This window comes from Phyllostomus hastatus, unplaced genomic scaffold, assembly GCF_019186645.2.
Source record: "Phyllostomus hastatus isolate PE091 unplaced genomic scaffold, TTU_PhHast_1.1 phas_contig_29, whole genome shotgun sequence".
In the NCBI taxonomy this organism is placed as follows: domain Eukaryota; kingdom Metazoa; phylum Chordata; class Mammalia; order Chiroptera; family Phyllostomidae; genus Phyllostomus; species Phyllostomus hastatus.
Genome location: NW_025333835.1, coordinates 44,873,158 through 44,883,553, shown reverse-complemented (window position 1 = coordinate 44,883,553; position 10,396 = coordinate 44,873,158). Strand labels below are relative to the sequence as shown.

General features: G+C 55.4%; 1 protein-coding gene across 2 annotated transcripts in view; it reads right to left on the bottom strand.

Annotated features, from left to right (window-relative positions):
* Positions 1 to 3,062: 3,062 nt before the first annotated feature.
* KL (klotho) overlaps positions 3,063 to 10,396 on the bottom strand; it is a 33,273-nt gene continuing 25,939 nt past the window's right edge. The window contains exons 4-6 of one of the 2 annotated variants that reach the window (XM_045838878.1): positions 6,870 to 7,100; positions 5,999 to 6,674; positions 3,063 to 5,453 (exon numbers count right to left, since the gene is read on the bottom strand). In XM_045838878.1, the coding sequence (XP_045694834.1) occupies positions 5,116 to 5,453; positions 5,999 to 6,674; positions 6,870 to 7,100 (1,245 nt within the window). In that variant the 3' untranslated portion in view covers positions 3,063 to 5,115. Of the gene's footprint in view, positions 5,454 to 5,998; positions 7,101 to 10,396 lie in introns of both variants that reach the window. The other variant, XM_045838877.1, reaches the window with a different exon arrangement.

Genomic DNA, 10,396 nt, shown 5'->3' with positions numbered 1-10,396 from the left:
GTTTTACTTGTTGACTACTCACTACGTTCAGCGCTGCGCTGTGGCAGGCATTCTGCCTGTTCCCAGGGTGAGGGCATGGACGCTCAGCGACCCTTCGAGTGCAGCAGGTCTTGCTGACTCGCACCCCGTGCTCTTCTGACTCGATTAGGACGTAGAGTGAACTATTTCCATCTCTAACCTCTACTGGGTCAAAAAAGGGGGCTGGCATGTCCATCGCCACGTCTTTTCCGGCGTGAATGCGCCGTATTTGAGGCGTCCTGTCACAGCCACTAGTGGCGTGTCCACTCCTCACTTAGGGCTCCTGGGGGGGGTGCGTTTCTTCACCTCTTTCTGCTTGATTTCAGACAATGGGTATTTACCACAAATGTCAGAGACAAAAATATTCCAGAAAATGCACTGCAACAAACAAAACTCCAACAATATTTAATGGTTATAAAAGTGAAACAAACAAACAAAAACAGCCATGCCCTGGCCGGGTGGCTCAGGTGGTTGGGGCGTCGTCCTGCACCCCAAAGGTTGCGGGTTCGGTCCTGGGTCCCTCCCTTCTCTCTCCCTCCCCCTCTCTCTCCAATCAATAAACATAAATCCTTGCGTAAGGATTTTTATAAATGGAAAAACATAACGGTCTGAGCAAAAAGCTACATGTTCTAAGGAGTTATAAGCATTCAGAGGTGATGTGAAGGGATTCCGTCTGTCCCTTCCAGACAATGCGTTTCCCGTTCACACTTGCAGACGCAGCACGGAACCCGACGACCAGCCTCGCAAACAGGCTTGGACCCGTTGAGGGACACGGTTCCTGATGGAGGAAAAAATGACAGTTTTCTCGGTGATGAGGCTAGAGGTGACGACTTAGGACAGCAGTTCTACAGCCTTGCCACTTAAAAAAAAAAAAAGACAGGTCCTGGAAGGTGGCCCCACACAAGTGCACCAGCCCCGCCTCCGAGCCCGTGGAGTGGAGGCGTGTGGCGCCTCCCACACGGCAGCTCCTTCCCGTGCATGGCCGCTGGTCCCTGTGAACCCGTCTCTGGACACGGGCGAACTCAGTGAGCTGGTTCTGCTCGCTGGCTTACTCCGCCACGCACTCCTGCTTCCGTCCCGCTAATCAGCACTCCAGAACACTATCTGCTAACAGACACGGGGCTAATTACAGCAACCAACCAAACGACGAGGACAGGGCCCCTGCTTCCCCCGCTGCCCAGGCCGGTCCGTGGCACCCGAACAACATTTCCCCTCCCGGGCAGGCATTCTGGAGCAGCGCCGTTCACAGCGAACCTGGAGCCGAGACGCTGCAGAACAGTACAACTGCTCTAGTCATTTGGAAAGGGGCAACGGGAATTAGAGAAAAGGCAGAAGTACAGGCTGCGTAAAGAAGAAAAGCAGTTTAATCCTGAACTGACATTCAGGATTGCAAAATGCTCCTGTCCATGTGGACCTCTTTGAAGTATTTGTTTTAGCCAGCAGTGAAGCTTCGTTGTAAACTTGCCTTCCAGTGATTTCTATGCACTATAGAGTTTAGAAGATTCTTTTATTTTTAAAGATTTTATATTTATTTATTTTTAGAGAGAAGGGAAGGAGAAAGAGAGGGAGAGAAACATCAGTTGGTTGCCTCTTGCACGCCCCCAACTTGGGACCTGGCCCACAACCCAGGCACGTGCTCTGACTGGGAATCGAACTGGTGACCTTTCGGTTCACAGGCTGGTGCTCGATCCATGGGCCACCCCAGCCAGGGTGCTTAGAAGACACATGAGAGAAGTTCAGTCTCCAAGTTGTTGAATACGTTGGATACATCAGTCATGCTGCTGGCTCGGCAGAGTCGGGCTGTGCTCGCCGAAGGCCTGTGCGCCCCACAGACTCGCCTCTAGGGCCCCCGCCCCCATGCCGCCGACCCACGCAGAGCTCCGGCGTCCGCACTTGCCCAGCACGCCCGGGGTGTCTAAGGCTCAGCACCAAAGGAGAGGGTGTGAAAGTGTTCATCATGTGTACATTGACTGCCTGTGGAAATGATAATATTTTGGGTATGCAGGAAAAGCACAGGGCAGTCTAAACTTCGTTTCTTCTGTGCTTTTTTATTTCCATAATGGGACGACTGGAAAATTTAAAACATGCGGCTTGCATTGTATCTCCGTCGGAGAGCGCTGTTACAAATAATGTCAAGGAAAGCTTCCAAGGCATTAGTAGATTCTCATACTGTCTGTGGAAGACAAAAAAAAAAAAAGAGGAATGAAAAATGGCCCTCATGAATCTGAATACCAGGCCTATGGGCCCCAGGCAAAACGAACCACAGCTCCCGCTCAGTGCCCCTGTAGAGACGGCCCCCAGCTGCCAAGAGAGGTCAGAGTTCCAGGGGGGCGGTCTCTGTATTTAAGAGTGTGTGTGTGTGTGTGTGTGTGTGTAATTTGTATATACATGCATGGGGTGGTGGGCAAAGGCAGGTTTATAGCTGTTTGTATGGGAAGAGACATGGAGGCCCTGGTCATCACAAGCTTTACAGACTCGGCAGAACCTCGCTGACACACAACCTCAAACCTACCTCTGCCGCCCCGTCTGCGGCGTGGGGACAGCCCAGCGTCCCTGAGAGCAGAGTGTCTGTGGGAGGGCGCTGCTCTGAGAAGCCGCTCACCGATGAGCTGAACGTTTCCGGACGGACCCCAGAGGGCCCTGTCTCCTCCAGGCTGGCGGGGGCCCCCAACCTCCCCTTGGGGCTCACGGGGTCTCCGGGTTAGCGTGCTGCTCTCCCTGTAACTCAGTAACATGACTTGGAAGTAACAAGACTTTCTCCTCCATACTTTGGCGCCTGCTCTGTCCCTCCCGGCCCTCCCCCTAGTTTGCTCTCTCGGAGTCTGAAGTGACCCCTCAGCGGATCCCTGGGCTCTGGCTCCGCCGCACAGACCAGCGGGGCGCCCTCCCCGACCGGACGGCCGGGCAGGTTGCTCCCTCCTGCCGGCAGGCCTGTCTCTTCCCCACTCTGATCTGTGTGGTTCAGACAACTCAGAACACTGTTTCGGCACGTTCATCCAGCAACACGTCACAGGGTTATAGAAAAAGGCAACATCGTAGGCAGATTGGTTGTAACTCTTTATCAAGGGACGGAACCGCTTCTCCAGACACTCAAAGGAATTGCGGTAGCGAGAAAATCATTTTAAAGTAACACTCACTGAACAGTAATTAACAGTAAGAAACTAGTCCAACACACAGGAATGGTGGAGGTTAAATAAGTTGTGACGAATTCATATGGTGGGATTACTCTATGACTATTAAAAATAGTATGCTTTTGAAAAGATAAATGACAAAGCAGATGCACACAATTAAAGGTAACAAAGACACGTCACCATTTACAACATGATCTGACTCCAATTATATAAAATAAAACACATAGCCTATGGTAATAGTGGCTGCTTCAAGGTGGTGAAATCACAGGTTAATTTTTTTTACATACAGCTTCTGTGTTTTAAAACTTTTTACAATGAATATATATTACTCTTATAATCAGAAAAATATATACATAAAATAAACTATGATTCTCTAGTTTCCAATTTTGATAAGTTCAGTTTCTAAAAGAGGATCGCCGAAAGCTTATCTTTCATGGGAAAAAAAAATCATACCGCCTCTAAAGATGATGCGTAATACAGTACAGTATTCTTATCCTTGGTAACACTGTCAGCAGGAGTAGTTACACCTGGCACAGCATTGGTCCATCTGACTGGACACGATGCTGGTTCATCTAGGAAACAAACACCGAGATGACCCACCGCCCCAGTGCCACAGATTTCCCTGTCTGAGTGTCGGCAAGACTTAGGTCAGGGGCATGGGAGGGCATCAGGACATCAGCGGCCTGTTTCGGCGTAACACTTCAAAGTGTAACTAGTTGCGAGCTGGTTCCCCCGTAGCGGCAGCGGCAGCAGCAGCAGCAGCAACAATGGAAGCTGGGACTCAGCGTTCGCCGGCACGAACCTTCCCGTGCGAGCGGGCCGAGGGCTCCGGAACCCGGGGAGCGGTTTTCAAGCTCAGCTCACAGGACGGACGGCGCACGCTAACGAGCAGAAGGTGAAGTCCTTCTTCACCGGGTGAGTCAGCACTGTCCTCTGACTCTCTCCGGAAGGGCGCCCCATTCCTTCCGAGGCCCTTTCTACAAGGACAGGGTTTACAGTCAAGTCCGTCGTCCCATTGCTCCGATCACGCACTTTCCACGCCTTCCCTCCTCCCGGGGCCCGGAGCCCGGAGCCCGGCAGTACGGCGCGTCCGGCATCCGTGTGTGCTTCCTGAGGCACCCAGCAACTCCTGAGTCACGTTGGTTTTGTGCAAAGTCATGCAAAGTCCCTCGTGAGCAGGCCGGCCCTCCGCAGGGCTCCGAAAGCCCCCAAGGACTCAGGGGTTCGGGGGGGCCTGGAGAGTCACCTACAAATAGCAGGTCCTACCATTCGCTCCGCCAGGCAGGTCGTGAACCAGATGCAGATTAACGAACGCCAGCAGCATCGGGCAGAAACTCGCTGCGTTTGGGAGGACTGCGCCCGCCTAGGGCCCCCCTCCCCCTCCCCCCGTCATCTCTGCTGTCTTCTGTCACCTTCCTTTGCAAGGGACACTCGGTTGGACGGAGACCATCGGGCCTCTCGTGGAGGCTGGGAGACGGTTGCTTGGGACTTAACTTTGGTCGCTCGGGTCTTAACGTTGATTTCCAACCCTTGCAATGATGACTTTAAGTAAAATACGTTATTTAGGAATGGACACAGACAAAAATATCCTAACCTTGTCATTAAATGTCTGTAAAAATGTTACAGAATGGTTCCCGTTTCTCGGGCTTTTGTTACACAAGGTGTCGCACGTAGAACTGATGGCCCTTTGGTTTTTGACCACCCCCCCCGCCCCCCGCAAAAAAACCCCAGGCACTATTCATAGCATTCAAGATTTCACAACCACCTAGCTTACTTCAAACCCTCCGTCCCACGTTGCAGAAAGCTTCTGTAGAAATCAGATGTGCGAAAGCTACAGCGTCACAACGCCGGCAGGGGCAAATGGCAAACAGCTCACGTGTGTGCACGATTATTTCAAAATAAATACATAGGACAACATTCGGGACTATTTGTAACTCCTCCTGCCTTTACAATGTTCGATTCGGGACTATTTGTAACTCCTCCTGCCCTTCCTGGAGTAGTAAAAGATGAGCGAAAGCGAGACAACGAAAGCAAAGAGCAGGAACGCGATGAAGGCCAGCAAGCCCTTCCGGGTGTGGAAGAAGCCGCACTCGGTGCACGGCTCGAACTCCCGCGGGCAGAGTCCGCCCGGCGGCTCGGGGCCCGGGAAGCCGTTGCCGTCGATGATCTCCCTGTAGTGCTGCACCGACGGCTTGGGCTCGAACTGAGCGGCCGCGTAGCGGTAGAGGCCAAACCTGGGCGCCGTGCGGTCGCTGAACGCGTAGGCGAAGTAGCCACGGAGGTGGACGCCGTCCAGGGCGTAGGCTGCGGAGACCAGAGGGCAGAGGGGGAGTTAGGGACACGCTCCGCACACAGCACACGAGGTGCCCCTGTCCCTGGGGTGTCCGGGGAAGTGTTACTGCCCTTTCACAGAACTTCAGGTTAAATTGGATTTCATCAGGAAGGGCTTCTTTTCTGGGGAGACAAATGCGGAGCTACATGGAACACCGTGGGTTTTACAGAATGCACCCTACCAGGAGGGACTTGGGGGCATCTTCGTGCCCAAGAAGCAGGTGGGACCGCTGTGGGCGGGGCAGGGGGGCAGGGGTGGGGCAGAGGGCAGGGCAGTCCGCGCCTCCGAGGCCCAGGCCAGGTGGCCGGGATGTTCAGTCTACAGCATGTAGCTGCACCCCTTTATCTCAGGGGGAAACCCCAACTCTCTGCAGGGCGTCTTCAGTGTGGCAAACACGGACAGCACTTTGCTCTGAAGGCGTCTGTGTGTGTGTGTGTGTGTGTGTGTTTCAGAGTTCCCAACAGGTGTGACGCCCTGGGCAACATCACCTTCGAGAGACAGTTCTCGGGGGCCCTACCTTTCAGAGCTTCGTTGACGTAGCTCTTCAGGTAGTGCACCCTCAGCCGGTCCTGGCCCGCCTGCAGGTCGTCGTCCACGCCGTTGGCGATGACGTAGGTGGGCAGGTCTCCGTACTTGGACTTCAGCCAGCCCAGGACTTTGCGCAAGCCCCAGGGCACCACGGCCACCTGGCCGGGCGAGTTGAGCCACGTGATGTCCGTCATCTCCTGCACCTCCAGGTAGTCGTTGTACTTGCTGGGGTCCTCCTTCTCCCAGTCCACGAGGATGGTGGTGTAGTGGCTCACGGCCAGGAAGTCGAAGGAGCCCCGGATGAGCCGCTTCTCGTCTTCGGTGAAGTAGGGCAGCAGGAAGTTGTTCCTCCGGTTCAGCCAGTCCCGCATCACCCGCGGGTAGTCGCCGGAGCCGAACACGGGCTCGGCCAGCCAGCCGAGGTCGAACTCCAGCACCCGCTCCGCCCCCTCTTGGTCCTTCGGGGAGGAGGGGCAGGCCGGCTCGATCCAGTCGGCCTGCAGGGCCAGGGACACTTTCCCGTTCTGGGAGCGCCGGAACTGCCCGTCGTAGGCGCGCCAGGCCAGCGCGTGGGCCTTCAGCAGGTTGTGCCCGGCGCTGTAGGTCATGTTGCGCGTGGGCGGCTCGTGCATCGTGATCCAGAACTTGACGTGCGGGCCAAGCTCCTGAAAGCACAGGCGGGCGTAGTCGGCGAAGGCCAGGGCGGTGCGGGGGTTCTCCCAGGCGCCCTGCCGGGCCAGCAGCTCGGGCAGGCCTTGGTGCGGCGCGGCCGGGCGCCACAGGGCCACCGCGGGCGTGACGTTGGCGCGCACCAGCTCGCTGGCCAGGCAGCGGTAGAAGTGCAGGGCGGTGAGGTTCACCTGCGACCGGTCGCCCCGCGGCAGGACCAGGGCCCAGTCCAGCGAGAAGTGAAAGTGCGTGGCGTGCGTGTCCTGCAGGAGGGCCACCTGGGCGTGGATGGCCGCGAAGTCCGCGCAGGAGGGCGGCCTCCTCCTGGCCACGAGGCCGTCCACCTTCAGGAGCCCCTTGCTGCGGTGCACGTCCCACAGGTAGACGTGCGGGTCGGTGAACTGGGACAGAGCGGTGTCCACCTGGGGGGACAGAGGAGCGTACATGTGGCTCACCTGCACGCGGGGAAGGAGAGTTCCGTGCAGTTCTTCCAGCGAAACTGGCCCGCAGCGCAAGCGAAAGCAGGACCCCTCCTGGCAGAACGCCGACACGATTTTTCAGTAACAACGAGCTCCTGAGCAAGAAAGCAGCCATTTCGTTAGTGCCCATTGTCTCACCCCTAAAATCACAGATCTCTGTGTGACTTCCAGCACTGCTTTAAAAACCCGAATTTTCCCCTTGCTTCAGATGACAGACATCAGCCACAGTGCTCACACATCTCTGGTCCACGGGAAGCAGCAGAGGATTTGGGGGCGTTTTTCTTTCGATACACAAAATGACTGACGAGATGAGACTTCGAAATTATTTTTTAAATGGCAAAGATAAAGGTTAATGCCTGAGTGAGTGAGAGTCAAAAAATAACATGGCCTTTGAAATGAAATCGTGCTTCTCAGAAATCACGCTCTGTGCTGGGCATTGCTCTCAGGAACGAAGACACTGGATGAGCAGAGGTGTCCCCTTCTGTTAGCTTTGGGGCTGGTGACTGAACTGAGCGAATTCTATCTGACAGTGGGAAGTGATGAAGAAGGTGGACATAGGAAATGAAACTGTCATCCACCCATAATGGGTTTTTTAACATAGTTAAAAAATTTTTAGAGGTTTCATTTATTTATTTTTACAGAGAGGGGAAAGGAAGGAGAAAGAGAGGGAGAGAAACCTCAATGTGTGGTTGCCTCTTGCACGCCCCCTACTGGGGACCCAGCCCACAACCCAGGCCTGTGCCCTGACTGGGAATCGAACCAGGGACCCTTTGGCTTGCAGGCCAGCACTCAGTCCACTGAGCCACACCAGCCAGGGCTAATTTTCTTTTCCTAATTGTTTTTCTGTGACGATCAACACCTGACACTAAAGCCTCCAAAATGAAACTAAGCGTTCGGGAAAGTGGACGAATTGTAAACCCAGAATGACAACATGCCCCCTGCACGTGTCCACCAGCGAGGGGATGCAGACTGAAACTGCGCCCCAGCCCGCCGCCCCTGCACCCCGGGGTCTCCTTAGAGAGGGTTACATGGGGTGACCCTCTGGACAAAAGCCAAGGTCAGGCAAACTCCAGTTTGGGACCTCTAGGACAGGTGTCCTGGTGGTTTCCTGGGGCCCGCTGCCGACGGGCTGCCGTGTGCCTCTCTGCAGGAGCTGGTGCTGCGTTCGTGAAGGAACGTCTTAATAAAGATCAGCGCGTCAGAGGGAAGTTGCTTTCTCGGGAGGAGGGCCCCTTGCGGCTCGCCCAGGAGTGCGTCTCCCCAGTGTTACGGGGATGCTGCCAGAAGCTGCCTTCTCCCCGCAATGCACCCACACAGCACGCCTGCTCTGCTCTGCAGGAGAAAAGACTCTCACATGCTCTTCTGAAGGGAAAGTGCTCACGGCCTGAAGGAATTTTTGGATTATTTTTACGGAACCCTGAGCTGGCTAAATTCGTACCTTTTCTACCACAATTGTCCCCCAAACACCAGCTTTTATTCAGTCCGTTTGAAAACAAACAGGAGAGACTAAAGTATACGTGTTTTGGGCTGGGGGGGGAATCTATTTCTTAAAAATACAGGACACTGAGAAATGATGGACTTCAGGCAAAATTCGATCTCAACTCCATTAGTTAGTTGACGTATTTCTCAATAAAGACAAATGAGCTAATAAGGCTGAACCCGTCGGAAGGAGCAGGCGTGAAGCACGTATTTAGCATCTTATGGAAGAGCCTCGGTCCTCACGTGACCGGTGCTGGAGAAGCCCCAGCCGCCGCAGGCAGCGGGCTCTGCACCAAGTCCATGGTCAGAGTGAGTAGCTGGGGACAGACACTGTGAGCTGGGGAATGGGTCCCTCACCGTGACAGTCCTCGCGAAGACGCCTGAGGTCAGACATCAGACAGGGGGTGTGCCTCAGGGGCGTGATTTCTACAGTTTTTCAAGTGAAATGCATGCCCCATTTATGCGAGGATTTTTGAAACGCTAGGCCGGAGGGAAAAGGTGCCTTTCCATGGTTTCAAAGTCACTTCTCAGGACTTCGATGCAATATTCTATAAGTACACGCTGCAGCCTGTAAATTAGAACGTTCGCCCACACTCCCAGAGACGGCCCCCCCCACAAACCCTGTTCCTACTGTGTCTGCCAGGAAGCTGGCGGGGGAGGGCGTTGCTGGGGGAACGCAGAGCTCAGCGGGGCAAAGCAGTGAAAACAGAACTGCAGTGGCAGCCTCCTCCCACTACAGATCTCCGGGAGAAGTTCAAGTCCACCGCAAGGCGGAGAGAGAACCTGCCTAACCCTGTGCTTGGCTGGCTCTGCACAGGAGAGCCCTGGGGCTCCGCTGGGTGGAGGAGCAGCTCCCCCGCAGACCTGATGATGTGCATGGGGGTGCGGCCTGACTTTGGATCGAATTCTAGAGCCAGTGCTTCTAAGGGGTAGGAAGCGGGGTTCTCGCCCCGTCCCCCTCCCAACCCCGCCTCACTGCCATTCTTGCTGCATCTGACCACAGTGCCTCTTCTCTTCTGAGGAAATAGGATACATTCTTAAGACTTCCTCACTCATTACCTGTCTCCGAGGCAAACCTTTCTGCCCTTGGGTGGGGGCCGAGCAGAGGGAACAGGGGCTCCCTCCCACCTCTCTGAGCTCACGCCGCCGTCTGCCCAGAGGTGCTGGCTGGGACGGCTCTCCACAAAGGACGGAATGGGGATGGCTGCCCGGGCGCAGGCAGCCATCGGGGATCGGGGAGGAGCCTGCGCCCTCGACGGCAAGGGGGCACTAGGGCCCCACTGGGTACCCCCCTCGCAGGACGGCAGCTTGGACTGGGAGACCGCGGAGAGCAGGGGGCTGAGGGAGGGCGTGGGGGGATGCTGGAGACCCCCACTGAGCGGGCAGAGCAGCCAGGGCTGGGGGTGGCCTCGGACGTCCTTACTCACCTGCAGGGAAGGGCTTCACTGCTGAGACCGCCCCTAAAGCTAACCGGGGGTCTGAAGGAGACACAAGGGTAATGCAGACCCACAAAACACACGGTAGGCACGGTGTTGACGTACTGCCCTGGAACTGAAAGATGGCAATTTGATGTTTACAAGAAAAAAGCAACCCATGTCAACTAGAAGGCCTTTCCTCAGATCCTAACGTTCTTCCAAATACTTCTGAGCTGAAGGATCCCAGGACAGCCAGCCAGAACGGGTGCCTCCAGTGTGTTGGCGTGCTGGGCTGCAGGAGCTCACGGTGGATGCGGGGATGGTGGGGGTGGGGGGGGCTTCCCT